This window comes from Bactrocera tryoni, chromosome 3 (assembly GCF_016617805.1).
Source record: "Bactrocera tryoni isolate S06 chromosome 3, CSIRO_BtryS06_freeze2, whole genome shotgun sequence".
NCBI classification, from domain to species: Eukaryota; Metazoa; Arthropoda; class Insecta; order Diptera; family Tephritidae; genus Bactrocera; species Bactrocera tryoni.
Window position 1 is genome coordinate 29889968 of NC_052501.1, and position 19122 is coordinate 29909089.

The 19122-nt window shown below is 30.2% G+C and overlaps 1 protein-coding gene across 10 annotated transcripts in view; it reads left to right on the forward strand.

Moving 5' to 3' along the window:
• The window catches only part of LOC120771814 (myocyte-specific enhancer factor 2), a 147887-nt gene that overhangs the window by 124859 nt on the left and 3906 nt on the right, over positions 1–19122 (forward strand). For 5 of the 10 annotated variants that reach the window (XM_040100022.1, XM_040100028.1, XM_040100030.1 and 2 more), the window contains 7 exons: positions 1872–2467; positions 5888–6091; positions 10351–10666; positions 13614–13712; positions 14252–14379; positions 14457–14623; positions 16397–16773. In XM_040100022.1, the coding sequence (XP_039955956.1) occupies positions 2414–2467; positions 5888–6091; positions 10351–10666; positions 13614–13712; positions 14252–14379; positions 14457–14623; positions 16397–16773 (1345 nt within the window). In that variant the 5' untranslated portion in view covers positions 1872–2413. The remainder of the gene's footprint in view (positions 1–1871; positions 2468–5887; positions 6092–10350; positions 10667–13613; positions 13713–14251; positions 14380–14456; positions 14624–16396; positions 16774–19122) is intronic. The other 5 variants (XM_040100024.1, XM_040100032.1, XM_040100026.1 and 2 more) reach the window with 3 other exon arrangements.

Here is a 19122-nt window from a genome sequence, read left to right on the forward strand (position 1 = left end):
TGGTTATTTATTGGTTATATTTTGGTTATTTATTGGTTATATTTTGGTTATTTATTGGTTATATTTTGGTTATTCATTGGTTATATCTGACAGCTGAAGCTTAAAATTTTATGATACATAATATACACATAATTTCGATTTTTCGATGATAAGTTATTTTGCATTTCGGCTGACGATATGAGTATATTTGTATAAATATATAAAAAATTAGCACAAAACAAAATCAAGCGAATTTAACAATTTATCTATTGAAAATATTTCATAAATAAAAACGGAATATCTAACTCAGTTCACAAAAAAGAGTTTCTCTGCTATTTTGGCTGAACGCGATATGGTTTTTAGTGTCTTTACTGTTTATTTACAACTAAGAGTTATATCAAAATTTCGATTTTTTACACAACAATATAAATTTGTCTCATATGTTGCCTACATTTAGGCGCATGTAATAATATTTTTAGTGAAGTCACTTACCTAAAAAGGTTGTAAGCATTTTGGTACCTTTTTTGTAATAAAACAATTTTTTTTTCCAGCTCAAAGTATTGTAAAAATTTGAGACAAGCTTTGCGCACTCTCATTAAGTAATTATTGAGAGCGATAGATATACTATATTTAGAGTCTAAAATACATAACGACAAAAGAAATTTTCAATACAATAAATTTCCAATAAAATCGAGTTATTACATTAAATTGATCCAACTGTTGATTTTATTCAATTATTAAATCGGTTTCAGGTATTTAGTTAGTAGTTTTTGGTATCAAAGTTACTAGGTACAATAACAATGGTCAATTTAAAACATTTCATATGTCAAAAATTTGGTTTAAATATAACTGCAAATCAATATTTCTCATTAAGCATTGAATGTGGTGCTTTTGTATAAATAAAATATCTTCTTGACTCTCTTTTGTACCAATTTTAGGTACACAAGAGTACACTAAACTCTAATTGAGGCAATTTTGATTGTAAGATATTCAGAAACAAGTTTAAAAATAGTCCCCACGAAGTAACCGGTATTCATATAAACGCTATTCGTCGCTGTAAAGCATGCGGTACCGTTTTACGGTACTTATTTTTGCTGCAAACAAAATTAATTTTCTCAGTTGGACTAATGCAAGCACTTGCTTCTTCCCACTTCTCAGTAATGCGTTTTATTTACAAGTTTCGGGTGATTTTTTGTCACAATGCATTTTTATATACAAACATATATAATATACAAATACATATATGAATGTATCTTAAAAATTTTGTATAAATATACCCCAACCTATAATCATTTAAGTGTATCCAGCTTATGTATGTCAATATTTCCTTGCCATCGATTTTCACTTTTCCCCGTCCCCTTTTCCTTTCCCCATTCATAATGTTAGCCTTTGAAGTTGAGTCAGCTGTACATGAATGGATTTCCCATTGATTTAGCTTGCTCTAATTTAAAATTTAACTCACTCCCATTACCGCTCTCATACACCACCTTGCAACCTCTCCTCACAAATCACTTTCACTTTGATCGATGAAGGAAAAAAGTTAATGGGTTTAGTTTAGTGACAATATGGGATTGTGGAAATGCGATTACACAAATTAATTATTTAATAAAATAATTTAAAAAAAATTAAAAAAATATTTTCTAAAAAATTTCATAAGAATTAAAATAACTTTTGTTTCAATTTTTTTAATAATAAATTTTATTTTTATTATTCAGCATTATAAAATAATTTAAATAAAAAATTATAAATAATTTTTTTATAACAATTTATAAAATCATTTAAAATTTGTGCTCTTCCGATCTTTTAAAATTTATAAAATTTGTATATAATTTTTTTAATAATACATTTTTCCCTAACCTTTAATTCAACTCTCTCCTCTCCTCTCTTTACAGGATATTTTACATAACTGCGCTACCTGTTTGTTAAAGAAAACAAAAATCTCTTGTACAACTACTGAAACCATATATCAATTACCACAACAACAAGAACAAAATCATTTAAAAAATTTTAAAGAAAAAATACAAAACACAATAACAATATCACTAACAAAAACAAAACCAGCATAACCGTCCATTAGCGCAAGCTGAAAGAGTCCCAGAGTTTTCGCTGTCGAAGGCTATGAAGCTTGCAAGCGCATTTTTTTGTAAATAAACGGCAGAGCAACAAAGCATAAAAACGGCGCGTGAAAATTTTAAACAAACATCGCTCCAAGTGCCAACAGCAGCACTCTAAATAGACGCGATTCTACAAAAAAAAAGCAGCGGAAAAACTTAGCAAAAGCTAAAATATTTTTTATAAAAAATTTATTCTGTCTACATACACACACATACACACATATATTGGCCATTTTTATACGGCTTACGCGCGTTTGGGGAATTTTTACAAGAAGTTGACGAGATTTATTAGCCAAGCATAGCGGTGATACTAGTACAAAATGGGTAGGAAAAAAATACAAATATCACGCATCACCGACGAGCGTAACCGACAGGTGAGTGCAAATATTAAAAATACAAATATTTATGGAAATTTTTATTTTATAGAAGGCGTAAAAATATATATTTTTTATTTGTTTTTATTCAAATATGATTTACTATAAAATACTAAATATCACAAAAATATTTTTTGTAAAAATTTTATCATTATCTAATATTTACGAAAATTTTTATTTCATAAATAATGTATTTTTCAAATATATTTTTTTATGAAAATTTAATTTATAAAATTATTTATATTAAATTATTTTTTAAATTATATTTATGAAAATTTTAATATTGAAATTACCAATATTTATGAAAATTTATATTTCATAAAGAAATTTATTTTTCAAATACTTGCTTTTTTATGACAATTTAATGTATTCAATTGTATTTATTTAATTTTAATTATTAAAATTCCAAGATTTATTATTTTTCAAATAATTAAAAAAAATCCGCTTTGCCTAAAAATATTAAATATCAAAAATATTTATATAATTTTTTAATTTTTTAATTTTATAATTAAAAAAGGCGTAACAATTTATTTCTTTAATTTAAATATGAAATACTACAAAATACTAAAAATTAAAAAAATATTTTTTATAAACATTTTGTCATCATCAAAAACTTACGAAAATATTATTTCATAAAAAATGTGTTTTAAAATTTTTTTTTTAGAAAATTTAATTATAAAAATTTCACGTATTTGTTACATTTCAAAAAATTTTGTTGTGATAAAAATATTTTTTTAATTAAAAGTATTAAATAGCAGAAATGAAAAAGAAAAACACTCTTTTTTAACTAAAATTTTTAGAAATATTTTTTATTAAAAAGTTTGAAAATAAAATTTTATAAATTTTATAATATATTATATATATATATATATTATTTATAAAAAAAAGTTTTTTATAAAAAAAAAATTTAAAAAAAAGTTTTTTATACAAACATTTTTTTCTCACATATGTATTTGTTATCTTTTTAAAATTAAGAGCATTAAAAACGTAAATAAAAATTAAAAACTATTTTTGTAACTAAGATACACACAAGTCTACAATTTTTTTAATAATAGTACAAAAAAATAGTAAATATCTTAAAAGTATTCCTCACATGCTCTAATGTATGTAATCATATTAAAAATCAAATATTTGACATTTTTTTCTGGAAAAGTGTAACATTATTTAAAAAAAATCAATAAGCAATTTATATTTAAAGTGAAAGTAGTTTAACAGTGTATTTTTAACTATTTTTTAATTTTAGTTTTTTATAAATAGTACTTTTCCAAAATGTGAAAGAAAATTTAATCTTCTATTGATCAATAAGAATGTATTTTTTAATTACTTCCTTTTTAAATTTCAATTTTTTATTGAGTCAAAAAAAAAAAATTATTTTACAAAAAATTACAAAATAAATTTAAAAAAAATTTTAATTTCCGTTTATGAATTTATTACTTAAATACTTATTTTTTAATTTTTTATTTTTATTTTTATAAAGTTTTATTTGTTTTTTGTTTATTTTTAAGTTTTATTTGTTTTTTTTAATTTTTTAGTTTTATAAATAATAATAATACAGTATGTAGCTATATTTTATGAAAGGCAATGTACTTAAATTCCTGTATGTGTTGCATACATTCAGGCTGAACTCAAATTAGCTTCACCCGAATATCTCCTCCATTTCACATTTTTCCATCTGCATGTCCTTTAGATTTCCTCTTAGCTCACACTCGGCCAAAAAGCATTTTACTCCCATCCACCAATGTGCTTTTGCTAATCAGTTATCTCTTACTTTCGTAATCAGCGCTCTATTATTCATTCATTCAACTCCGCATTTGTCGTACTTTAATAAGGCTGTTGCAAATTTAATCATCCTCTAGTTAGAAAATAATAAGTGACAATTAAATTGCAAATAAGCCATGCGGGTGACCGTTAGTCATGCTGTATTTTCACTACCGGAAGAATATCCGCTTGCATTAATATTAGGCATGTTCGCAATTTGAGCAGAGAAAATTAATTGTTGTTAATGACAGATGATAAATGAACATATGTATATATAATGATTTATTTAATACTTACAAGACTTCAGCAAATGGCGTTCTCTTGTAAATAAAATAGCTTTATATACCCTTAGAGTAATCTGAGGGCACGTGGCATTTTTCTTTTTTTAATCTGCATTAAAGAAGCCTTTACAGAGCTTCAATTCATTTTTTTCGTTCCTAGAATATATGACGCTTTACTATCATACACATATGTATATCGTACCGTATCCGTTGCTATCTGCGTTATCAGAAACTTTAATTTTCGACTTCTTCAGTTGTGCTCACAAAGCATTCAAAAATTTATTCCTTCAAATATTAATAACCACTCAATTGAAAACACCCTTAATATGTATAACAATATGTATGAGTATTGACTCCTTTACTCAATATTATATTGCATATTGTCTTAAGAGTCATGGTCTCTCTAAAATGTGCATCATATATGCAACTTTATAGCATTAGACCCACTTGAAGTGCTGTCTCTTGGCATATGCCTACGGCGAAGACGCTCACATTACCCAACGTCCAGTATGGCAGCAAAACTAAACCACACATTTAGCTACAGTGTCTGCATGGGTTTCGAAGTGTGTATGTTATTGTCTTTTACAAAAACTGCATGCTGACATGTGTGTGCATTGTCTGTCAGCGCCAATGTCTCATATCCTTGCATTGAACTTAGATGTGTGCGATGAAAATCGATTAATTGGAAACCAAGGCTAGGATGGGCTACACGTCGATAGGCAATGCCTTAAATGCATAATAACTAAGCTTTCTGTATGCAATATAAATGTTTGTAAATTATTATAGGCATTTCATTGTTTATAATAGCAGTCGTTCAAGGATATATGCGTATATACATATCGTCACCTAAAATGCAAAATAACGTAATATCACTTTTCATACGTTTACAGACGATGAAAAAACGATTTAATAGAAACCACTCTTATTGAAACATAATTTAGAGTTTTGGTTATAAAATGGTTATCTTTTGGTTAATATATTGGTTATATAGTGGTTAATATATTGGTTATGTATTGGTTAATATATTGGTTAATATATTGGTTATATCTGACAGCAGAAACTGAAAATTTTATATTACACATATGTAATATGATGTAGTGAATTGTAAGCAATAAAAACTCAATTTGGACTTTTTGATGATACGTTGTTTTGCATTTTAGATGACGATATATGTATACTTATGTACATACATACATATGTATGAATACATACAATGCAACCACAAAAATATTTTATGTAGACTTCAAAGAGAAATTATTTAAGTTTTAGAGGCTTATTTATGTTTTTATTATTATTATTATTCCAGTCTATTTTTTACCTAATTCACCTTTTCCTAGACTCTTTAATATATTAATAATTTTTCCTTTCTCCCTTCCAACAGGTTACGTTCAACAAACGCAAATTCGGCGTCATGAAGAAGGCCTACGAGTTGTCGGTTTTGTGTGATTGTGAAATTGCGCTTATCATTTTCTCATCCAGTAATAAATTATATCAATATGCTAGCACTGATATGGACAAGGTCCTGCTCAAATATACTGAATATAATGAGCCACACGAGTCACTCACGAATAAGAATATAATTGAGGTAAGTCGAAAATACAAATAAACAAGCACAATACAAGTACTCATTAGAATAACAAAAGCGGTTGAGAATTTCTGAATTATTTTCTGGAAATTGATTTTACATGTGGCCTAGAATTTTTCCGTTTCTTCATTTTTAGAAAATGGTTTTGAGCGCAATCCAAAGGTTTCTCGACCAGGTAGTGGTCATATCAGTCAGAGAGCCTTGCTTTAGGAAAGGTTACTTGAAAGTTTCTCGTCGTTTGGATAGTTTGGGTTTCGGGAACCCGTATATGAGTCTGGTCTCACTCTAACTTAAGAACAACAAAACTTTTTTGAAAACGCCAGACCCAATTTTTGGTCTGCAACTGGGAGCGACTTTACTCGGAATATGAGTGTTGAACGTTATCTGTTGCTAATGCGGTTCTAAGTATATAGAGTTTCTACATACATATATGTATACTGGAGTGAATTTCTTTAAAGTCGGTCTGTTTTTAACGTGTGTCTGAAAGATTGGACACTACAATGAAATCAAAAAATATTAATAAATAAATCTCGGCTATATTGAGGGAATTAAGGGACAACTCTTCGTTTATTGTGTTTCTAAGTTCCGATTCCGTCAGATGCCTCTGTCTAATAATGAAATCGATGAATACAATTTTTGGACCAAAAGCATAAACTAACTAAAACTGAAACATTTAACTGTTAAATTACCTACAAACATGCTCAACTATCAACCATACTTTGCTTTATTCCTCTTATTATCTTTTATCCACTTTATTATACTCATTTCCATTCACTTCAATTATTGCCGTCGCTTGTCAAAGCTATCAGCTCCTGTTGCTTACATTGAGTAGCATTGTGTAAATAGAACAGTAAAGGCAGTTAAATCAGCCGCCTGAGTGTAGGCTATGTCGTATGAAGAGAAAATGACAAAAAATGGAAGACAGTAAGCAAACATTGGCGGCGTGTGAACTCGTGCGCAATAAACCGCTAACTGCTTGTTATTTCGATACACACATTTCTATTAACATATTTCTTCAAACAACAAAGCCAACAGTGCTTTTATGCATCGCTCAACCGATGCTTCAAATTATGCAGAATAAATTGAGTGTAAATGACAACGCACAAAGACTTGTTGTGGTTTACTTTACATTTATTTATGCAGGTATTCAATACCGAAATTCTTTAGTACTGAAATTTCGGAATTGCAAAATCGGGATTTTTTCGGGACAACAAAAAATTATTGTTTATGCAATTTTTATTCATTTATAAGTAAAAATTTTGAAAATATAAATTCGGGATCACAACAATTTTAGTATTAATTCAATAAAAAGTGTATATGTAAATATATTTAAAAACTAATTAGCGTTTTTTGATAAATTTCTCAGCAAAAATTTGTAATACGGATGTCGGAATTATAATATCGAAATATTCGGGATTAACAAATTTTGTTTTTAAATTTTTTAAATATTAATTATGGGTTTCTTTTTTGTTATTTGAAGTATTAAATATACAAAATCGGGATTTTCGGGATTACAAGAATTTTTAGTTAAATAAAAAAAATAAATAAAAAATTAATGTTGTGTATATTTGTTTATGAAAAAGTTTTAAATATATCTATACTCGGGATTACACAATCGGGATTTTCATGATTTCAAAATTTTATGTTTAAATGTTTAAAAATTAATCATGCAATTTTGTATTTATTGATTATTAAACATTTTTAATAAGAAATTTCGGGATTTCCGGGATTACAAAATTTTTTTAGTTTTTCATTTAAACCTTCAAATTACTTAAAATTTAATTAGTGTTTTTTTATTTATTCATTAGTATAAATTTGTCTATTTATTAGTAAGAATTTTGATTTTGTTTCGGGATTATATAAATTTTTAGTTTAATTTAAAAAAAATTGTTTGAAAAATTAATAATGCAATTTTTTATTTATTTATCATTAAAAATGTTTAATAAACAAATCGGCATTATCGGGATTACAAAAATTTTTAGTTTAGATTTATTAGAAATTGTATATTTAAATGTATTTAAAAATTAATGTTGCGATTAAAAATTGCAAAAAATTATCGGGACTCTATAATCGGAATTTTTGAGATTGCAAAAATGTTTAGTTTAAATTTATTTAATAGCCAAAAATTAATACAAAATCGAAAAAGTTCAAATGCATATAACGATAATTTATTTGACTTGAAATGTTTAAAAGCTCAAGTTTTCGGTACTTTCTACGGCAGTGCTTAGAAGCCTTCACCATAAAAAAAAATTTGCTTACACACAATATATATGTATGTATACATATAAGTACGTCGGGTTTATCTCTTTTTTGTTGTTAACAGTAAAATTTTCAATATCGACAGCCAAAAAACCGTTCAGCGATTTCATTGTTAACTTTACTTCTCTCCCACCTCCCGCATGTTCACACACAAATCGTCGAGACACCTGAGTCGTCAGTTGTTTATATTATCAATGTTTTGGCATCTCGTTGACACGTTGCGCACTTTCGAGGTGCCTTTGCACCTTTCGCCTTGCCTCACTTACAAACATATGCAAAAAAGATGCCGTGGCACGCTACTTTCCACCTTTCAAACATATTCGTTTTGTCTGCCCCTCTGACTTAAAGCGCTTCCTCCACAGCTTCGAAGCTGCGTTCATTCATACTTTGCTCTCGAATTTATTATTTCTATGCTTTGTGTCGCACTTTGCGTTTTTATAATGTTAATTCCCGGCGTAAGTATTTACATAATTTTACATTTATCGTTTACGAAACTAACGCGTTCCGACACTTGCACTTTGTGCTGTTGGAGAAGACCGCCAGCTGCAGTTGGCGCCTGTGAGCGCGGTAGAGATGACAATATACAGCTGATGCTAAACAAAATGTAAACACATTATCAATTTTTTTATTTTTTACTTAAAGGGTGCAATAACCTTGAAATAAGTCGAATTTCGGTCTACTTTGAAAAAAAAAATTGAAGTCATCAGTGGTGTTTCGAAAGAAAGGTCAGGTGATATAAGATAAATAGATGAGGATTGCACCGCAACTTAAGGTCTTTTGTGCCCTTTGGTCAGGTGATTCGAACGGCGTCTTCCGAATTTCAACTGTCGTCCACACTAAGCGTTGCAACGTATACTTATAACTAATATACATATGTAAATAATATTCTTCGTCGAGCTTAAAACTCGTTTCCACTCCTCCAATATTCCTTTAAGAAATTTCTCAGTTTCTCGGGGTACTTCGTAAAACAATTTCATTCAATGCATGGGTTTTCCGGTACACAAATCGTCTTTGTCATTAGTCCAAATCATAGCTTCCGGCATATCATAGCCACAAACGGTGTTTTTTCGGTCCTGGTAGAGTAAGCATCTAGAAATTTCTCCAGCGCAATCTTTTTTTTTTCTACCATGAGTAGATTTTCTGTCTGACTATCACCAATGTTTGCCTATAGACCGTATCTACTTACGCCCTTGCTTTTTTAAGTTTTTATTTTGGTTATTTATCCAGGTACCGGAAAGGTAGTCCGGGTCCTTATATGGTCCAGTTACGAGGCCAAGGCACGCCCTTATTAGGCAATGAGTATAAAGTCAAACAAGAAAGAGTAAGAGAAGTAATAATCTCAACTCATACCACCACACCAACTTAATGATGACGAACTGCTGGTGAACGTACTTTGAGGCCTGCCAGGGTTGTAACAGAATGGAAGCCTTGGTATTAACCCATCGCCCTTATTTGCGAGGTGTTACCTCTAAATACTTAGATGTCAGAATACCTTGGCCACCAGTCCAGCGTTCAACCAATTCATCGTTAGTCCCAAGCATGGTCCGTGCAAAAGAAAGAGTCAAAAGTCTATAGGTGTCTAAATGCTGTAGGATACCCAAGATGCCCAGCGCGGCTGCCGGCAGTATATAATTAATCTCTTGAGATCTTTCAGTAACCGGCTTTTCTTCTAATATGAGGTTTCCTATTAGTCATGGACGGATCATTTGCAAGATCTGTAGTAGATTAAGCAAAGCTCTTTGAAGATAGCTTGAAAGTACGCGATTTTAAATGAATAATCACTGAAGCTCCATCCTCAAATCTAGAATGCTATATTTTGTAGTTCTGAGCAGTCGAATTTTGGGTTTTAGTTAAGTTTAAACCGAACTGAATCCGCAAAGCTTTAATACAGGAAGAAATTCTGAACGGGAATTTATATCATATTTCACTCACACTTTGTAATTAAAAAAGCTGTTTTGATTAATAATTTTAACTTACGTTATTTTATTTTGTACTTGCAGAAGGAGAATAAAAATGGCGTCATGTCACCAGATTCACCCGAACAGGAAGCCGATTTCACACTCACACCCCGCACTGAAGCCAAATATAATAAGATCGACGAAGACTTTCAGCTGATGATACAACGCACTCAAATGGGCGGAGCGAGCGCATCCGGACGAAATCTTGGTAATACGAATTACACACTGCCGGTATCGGTGCCGGTGCCGGGCGCTTACGGCGATGCCATGCTGCAGGCGAGCCCACAAATGTCCCACACAAATATAAGCCCACGGCCGTCAAGCTCAGAGACCGACTCAGGTGGGATGTCCTTAATAAGTTAGTACGGAGTAGTGTCGCGGCGCACACACCACCATTTTCTTCACTTATCGTTGTGTTCAGTTTATCGTTATTTTCTTGTTCTTGTTCGCTTTTTATTTTTATTCTTTTTTGTTTTGTTTTCTGACGGAATGTTTTTGTTCGTTGTTGTTGTTTTGCATTGAGTTTGTTGTTACTGTTTTTTTTAGTTTATTCAGTTTTTTATTTTGCTTTCTACTTTTGATTTCGCTTTTTTGCAAGTTTAATGTGTTTCATTATTTTATCGGCGCGCAAATGCATTTCTCGCTTTGTTTGTTTGCATGCATTTTGCTCGATTGCGTTGCCAATGTTGTTTGTTGCTTTTCATTGTTACTTTTTTGATTTTTCAGTTTCTTTATTTGTTGTAATTTCGTTTTGATTAGTCTTGTTTTATTTTTCTATCGTTTTTGGGTTTGAACTAAGCTCATTTTTGCTGTTTCTTGAAATATTTTCTAGGCCTTGTATTCTTCGAGATCACACCTTACAGCATTTATAGTTTTGTGATTTAGATTAGAACAAAAATTATAGAAACTTTTAACACTCTTCGGTATTATACTTAAGTTTATAATCATCTCAGCTTCCACCACAGCTTCAAAATTTTAAAATCTAGTTAATTATTTTTTTGTTTTTTTTTGGAAAAAGATGCACTATAACCTCATATCTTTAAGAGTTCACCAGTTTCGACTTATTTGACATCTTTTTTCACTGCATAACCTTTTATAAACGCTAAATAGATATATTAGTTTTGGAACTAAGATAAGATAAGATAAATATATGATTATTGCATCGCCACCAAAGTTTTATTCTGTCCTCTGCTAAGTCACAACGACCCACTTAGCTCCAACATATTGATAAATTCCAATATACTGTTGGATTCTAGTGAGGCGATGTGTTCACTATTTGGAAACATGTATCCAAGAGTCTTTTTCCTGCGTCTGCAGACTGCAATGCAGTCAATTAGCGGGGTATATTAAGTTTTGGAGCTGACTGATATTTGAATTGCTAAGGAGCTATTATATAGCTTTCTGAAAAGTCGACAAAAAAATATCTTCCAAAAGAATGTGAGATTATGGGAAAGTCATTGTTTAAGAGCTACAGAGTTGGCTTAGATTTCTTGACATGTTTCATATATCCAACAAGGTGCTCTATAAGTATTATATTAATCACGATCCGTCATAAAAACTCGAAATTTTCAAAAATTCTTTCTATATCCTGAACAGGGTATATTAAGTTTGTCACGAAGTATGTATGTGACATCGAAACGTTCGAGACCCCATAAAGTTTATATACTATGTAAATGATTAGTGTAACTACCTCAGTCGCACGAGGCAGTTGTTTCCTTTTCACTAGGGGCGTTTTTTACGCGACTGTTTCCTAATCCCGCACAAAACCCTGGGTTGGTCTGTCTGGATATGTGCGAAATTGTCCCGAAGTTTGAGTCGTATTGATCTGAAATTCTGCAGATTTTGATTTATTGCAACCACCGATATCGGACTACTGTAGCATATAGCTGCCATAAAAACTGACCGATCAAAATCAACATTTTGTAAGAAAACTTGAACCTGTGAAGGGTATTATAACTTCGTCACAGCCGAAGTTAACATATTTTCTTCTTATTACTTCTAAATGTTGCAATAATGTCAAACCTCCAAATTTCAGATAGCTGTCAAAAGTAAAATGCAACCGTATGTAAATACAGTCACATCCCATAAATAAGCACCACATACAAAATTTTGATCGAAAAGCACTAGCAATTTGATTTTATACGATTTATGTCTGAAGAATTTTGAAATTTTAAGGAATCATTGCTCAGAAAATAGTATATATATTACTGACTTTAAAAATATAAATATATAATTTTCACTACACGTTTCTAATGTTTTGCACATTACTGTGAATTTTATCACTTTTGCCCTACGTGCACTTTTTGCTCTCCACATACGCACATATATTCAATTCTTAGCCGATATAGCTAATATTTTGCACATAACTGTAGTTTAAGAATTTTCCTCTGATATAAATTTGAATTCAAAAACGTTGTAGTATTAAACTTTTTTTTATACAAGCCACTCTATCTTAACTAAGATAACTAGATTTTTGTCAAGTGTTCTTAATTTTAGGCACATAACTGTATAACATAAATTTATATTTTATTGACACTTGAGGTGTAGTGTATATGAAATCTGCGGTCAACAGCTTTATGCTGATCTGAATAGTCATAGCCGGGTTAGTCTGCTACCCGAAAACTACTAAAAAGTCGGTTATAGCCGAGTTAGTCTACTACCGAAAAAATACCAAAAAGTTGGTTTAGAAATATAATTATGTAAAACTGCTGGTAACAGCTTTATGGTGATCTAAGCAGTTAGTCGACTACCCAAAAACTACCAAAAAGTTGGTATAGAGATATACAGCATTATATGTACTTTTGTTTTGAAATAAAAATTTTTAATTTTATTTATTTATATTGGTTAGCTTTTCTAAACATTTTTATTTTATTTTTGTTGTTTTAATTTTTTATTTTGTTTTATTTACGCTTATATTTTTCGTTGTATGCGTTTCGTTGATTTCATTTCGTTCATTTTACTGCACGCACCGTTTCGAGTTTGAGTTTCTTCCAGTAATACAACAAAAACAAAAAAAATTGAAACACTGGAAAGAAACTATTTGTATTATATATGTATATATATTTTTGTATGTTTTACTCTAAAGCAATGCAAAACGAAATTTTTTCTCTTCTCTTTTCTTTTCTTTTACCACAACCACAAATCATCAAACAAACAAAAAAAAATCAACTCACCAATATATCAAAATATCTACATATAACTGTGTGTGTGTGTGTGTTTATGGTGTCCATCAAACGAATGATAAAACGCCACTGCATATATATATAAATTATACAACAACAAAACAACAACAACCAACCACACAGTTTATCCATCGGGTTCCATGTTGGAGATGTCAAACGGTTATCCGCATTCACATTCGCCGCTTGGTGGATCGCCCAGTCCAGGACCGAGTCCAGGTTTAGGTGGGCGTGAAATAAAATTTGCTTTAAATTGAAAATAATACAAAAGCCAAAGTAAAGCTCATACATTGTAGTGCCCATTAACAACTCGCTAACATTTCACCACATAAAAAATATTCTCAACATACATTAATGAATACTAACCACAATTAATGTCACATTTTTAATATAATTTTAAGGTTAGAAATCGAAGCATGCCTTCCTGTGCATACATATGTATATAATTACACATTATAACACCCTTATATATTTATTTATAACTGTTTAATATTAAGTGTGGTGAATTTCTTCACAAACCTATATTTACTAAAACCACTAACAAAAGCAACATTGCATAACTTATGCTTACTTCTAGGCACACTTTTTCACCTCCCCTCAGCATAGTATGTTGCCTAATTAATCGTTTAAATTGTATACCCACCTACACCGCACCTGAAAATTCACCAACTAACCACTCCGTTGTGCTTACAACTACATTTTGTGTTACTTATGTCCTTGACGTGTGAAATTCTAAAATTATTCTCTCAACCTCAAATTTATAGCTCATCACCTGTCACACAAGCAACAGTCACCGGGCGGCCAAAATGGACGCGCTTCCAATCTACGCCTCGTCTTACCAACACCACTTGCTCAAAATATGTCAGCTGCAGATGAGATTAGCTACGGCGATGTGAGTAGTTGTAAATGTAGGTGTCTTCTATTTTAAATATAACTTTTCTTTTTTTTTTTTTGATTGCCACCGAACAGCAGCGACACAACCAGGCATCACTCAATACGCCCGTGGTGACGCTGCAAACGCCCATACCCAATATGTCGGGCTACACATTTGGGCCGCAAGATTTCTCTATGAGTTCCTCCGATGTTATGAGTTTACAGCCATGGACCACACATCAGGGACTCGTACAGCATACGGGGTGAGTAAATTGAGACATTTGAAACTTTTTTTTTTAAGATTATGTGCGAAAGAAGCGCAAATTTGTTTGCTGTTGTTGTAGCGGCAAACACACATTCATGAAGTAATATCGAGGACTGACGTCGAGTTAACGGTTCTTGATAGGTTAAAATGTCTGGTTCTTGTTGTTGTCATAGCGGCGAAAAACATTCCTGCAATAATTTTGTGGAATAGGTCCGAGTTGACGGTCCTTGACAAGTTAAAATGTCTGGTGCGTTTCGTTTATTTAGACCCGAATGTCGTGGGAACCGGGAAATATTGTCGAGTAATATATTTTAGCTAATAGTCTACTAAGATTTCTAAAATACTCAATGTTGAATTGAATTTTAAGAAATTGATATACATTACTGTGGTTATAGAATTTCCGGGTGTCTTTCAGAACATCGAAAGTGAGTTCCACAATATTCTTTGTTCAATCTTAAGGATTCAGTGAACCTAAAGATAAACACTGGATCGGCCTGCTGTGGTTTGAGTTTGATTCATACAGAAGCTATACCATGATAAGATACTGCTAACTGGCGGAACTACTGAATTTTGGCAAGTTATACACGAAACTGCAGGGTGCGATATCAAGAGATCGGTCCCAAGTCTGCCTTTTAAAAGAAGAATTGTAGGATGGTGCATTTCACATTACTATACAGTAAGTGACTCGAGAAGCAGGCACAATTCTCATGACTTCCGGTTCTACGTTACCGGAATTGAGCCGGATTTTATCCGTCTAAAGACGGTTTTTAGGCGATCTAATCCCATTTGGATCGATGGATTTTTGATTAACAACAATTGCAGAAAAATTGTGGAGGACGGACGGAGAACTCTTTCAGTTTAATCAATCAACCATATGAATCGTTTTTGGCAAATATTTTTGCATACAAGCCATTGGAAAGTACTCAGGTTCTATTGCATTATTGATGATAGAAGAAGTTCTGAACAATTTAAGCTACTTGCCAGTCTTTACGGAACATTCCGTTAATTATTAAGCTGACAGCAGTGCCTTTCCCCTAAACTTACCTGGAAAATAATGAGTGTGGCGAATGTTGACAGAAACCTTGACTTTGTTTTTAATGATGGTTCGGAGCCATGTAGATCGTTAGACTGCGAACTCATGTTAAGAGCACTGCTAAGGACTTATCTATGGATTAGGTAATACTCATATGTAAAACTATGTAAAACGGTACCTAGCATAGTGACGTAAAACAAAGACCACAAAAAATGGTCCTATGGATTTAAGGCTTTATGCTATCCCCCCTTGGAAAGATACACATTCAACAAATGCTGGAAAGCATTAATCATTTCAAATATATTGGAGAATGTAAGGTCTCGTTGACAGTTGGTCTGTAGTCGTAGACCTGGAGGTTACGGATATTTTCGAAATTGATAAAATCGCAGCTCTGGAAGTACCGTGGATAGTTACTTGCCACATTAAATCTTCCAAAGATATTGATCAACTATTTGTGGGTTCGTTTACATGAAATTCGACCACAAAGAAGAGGTCCACACCTCAACAAATATTAAATTTGGGGACCTAGCGTCCACCGTTTTTATTTTATTTTTTTTTTTCAAAAATTGCGATTTTTTCCGCTGCCTTCGCATACTCATACTTCTGAAAGTAAAAAACAAAAAATGAAAGTATTGGATTTAGCTCAGACTTTTAAACTTTTATAAGAAATGAAAATGCTTATAAATACGCCAATATATGCATATTTTTCTAACTTCACGACTTTTTTCTCGATTGCAGACTACCCCATTTGGCCGTACCGAATAGCACACCACCGCCTGCCACCTCGCCCGTCTCGATCAAAGTCAAATCCGAGCCACAATCACCGCCACGCGATCTCTCCGGTTGCCACCATCAGCAGAACAGCAACGGTTCGGCGGGCAGCAGCGGCAGCGGTGGTGGCGGTGGCGGCAGTTCATCCAACAGCGTCTCCACCGCCAATGCACTCGCGCTTGCCAATATGAATGCGACGGCGGTGATAGCGGGCGGCAGCGGCGGCGTCAATTCGGCGTCCGAGCAGGCTGCCAATCTGAGTGTACTAAGTCATCCGCAACAACATCTGGTGATGGGCGGCTCAAGGCCCTCCTCCACGGGACATTTAACGCCAACGCAAGGAGGTAAGCGCAAGCAAATTTTTTTAATATTTTGAATTTCATTTTATTTGCGCACAAATATTTGGCAAGTTTCAATGCGCGCTAAGTGCTCTTCTATTTACTACTAAGTGATGCTAGTTGACGTATTTTTCTTCTTAAATAACAAAAATTTTAATTACTAGATTTTTAATTATATTATTTTTTTTAAATTTGTTTGAAAAGTTTCTTAATTTGTTTAAATTTTTTAAACATTTTTTTATTAATTACTTTTTGTTACTTAAACTTTCATTTCTATTTTTTTTTAATTTTTATTGACTAAAATTCTTTTTATTTACTTTTTTAATTAAAAAAAAATATTTTTTTGCATGTTTAAGTTTTTTTTTTAGCTTAGTTTTTATATTTTAAACAATGTATTTGTTTCAAAATTCATTTTTTTATTTAAATTATTTTTTTAATTTTTTTTTGTAATTTTTATTAACTAAAAAATCTGTCTTTAAATTTTTACTTTATTTTTGTTTTTTTTTAATAATTTTTTATGGTTTTAAATTTTTGTTAAATTATTTAAATTCTGTTTATTTATTTATTAATTTTTTTTTGTTAATTAAATTTTTTTAATTTTACTTGATTTTCATTGAAATTTTTTTTTAATATTTTATTAATTTTATTTCTTTTTTATTTTTAATTTTTTTTTAATATTTTGTAATTGTTATTAATTAAAAATTTGTACTAATTACAAACTCTTTTTTACATTTTTTATATAGTTTTTTTTTATTTTTTATTGTTTTAAATTTTTCTTAAATTGTAGAAATATTTCTTAACTTAACTTAATATTTATTAATTAAATTTTAGATTTTTAAGTTTTATTAATAATTAAAAACTCTCTTTTTAAATTTTATTTTTAATATTTTGTAATTGTTATTAATTAAATATTGCACTAATTACAAATTCTTCTTTACATTTTTTATTTAGTTTTTTTTTTGTTATTTATTGTTTTAAATTTTTCTTAAATTGTAGAAATATTTCTTAACTTAACTTAATATTTATTGACTACAATTTTATTTTTTAAGTTTTTTAATAATTAAAAACTCTCTTTTTTAAATTTTCATTTTTTTATTTTTTTTGTAAGTTTTTTTAGTATATATTGTTTAAAAATTTTATTAATTTTTCAACTTAATTTTTTAATTCAATTTTTTTTGTTTTATATTATTGTAATTTTTAGTAATTAAAAATTGTATTAATTAAAATTTCTTTCTTAAATTTTTATTAAATTTCTTCATTAATTGTTTTAGATCGGAAGAGCTTTTTTTATTATTTTTATTTTAATTTCTATAAATTTCTATTGATTATTTTTTTAATATCTTTATTAAATTTAAATAATTCTTTTTGAATTTTAAATTTTTAAGTGTATTTTTTGTAAGTTTTTTTAGTTTATTTTCTTAAATTTTTATTAATTAATTTTTTTTTAATTAATTTTTTTTGTTATCAATTTTTTTTTTAAATAATAGCTAAATAAATAATAATTTTTTTTTAATTAAAATTTTCATTAGTTATTTTTTTTTTTAAATTTCCTTAGTTGATTTTTTAAACCTTTTTTGTAATTTTTACCATTTAAAATATTTTCTTTTATGAAATAAATAGCAATTGTTTTTGTTATTGCGTCATATTTCATTTGTTGGTTTACTTACTTAAATGCTCTTGTGCTCCTGCATACATATGTTTGCATAGCAATAGCGATATAGTTTTAACTAAATATTACCAATTAAAACAAAACAACAAAAAATAACCGCGCAAGCGCATTGCATTTGCAGCAGCATGCCAGTTTTTAGCTAAAAATTGTTGACTTTTTCATAGAATTTTACTATATTAAATGCGTATTAACGTTTCTCGAATTTTTATCCAATGTAATAATGAGTAATTATACGTAATGCAAACACTAAAACATGATTACTATTTATTTTGCTTAATAAACGAACCAAATTTGTTAGGACTGTCCTTGAAAGCGAACGAGTTCTTGAAGAAAAAAATTTGTTAGGTGTAGAAGTTAGTTGAGGAAGTATGTAATATGCAGAAATTTTAGTTAAATTTAGAAATGTAGTTTAAGTGTTTGCTGCAGTGTAGCCTGTGCATAGTTATCTGTGGGTCAACAATGCGTATGAGTAATAAATACAGACATGTATATGCATATATAATAGTATATTGCAGTCAATACTTTAACTCGTCCTAATATGCTTACTCGATAACAACAAAAACAACAATGAAATCGCAGCCAGCGCTTGGTATGAATATAAAAGTTACTCATACGCACTGTCGCACTCAAAGCAAATACAAGCATCAACTACGTCAAAGTGTGTTAGCGCCTAAAAAACTTCCATA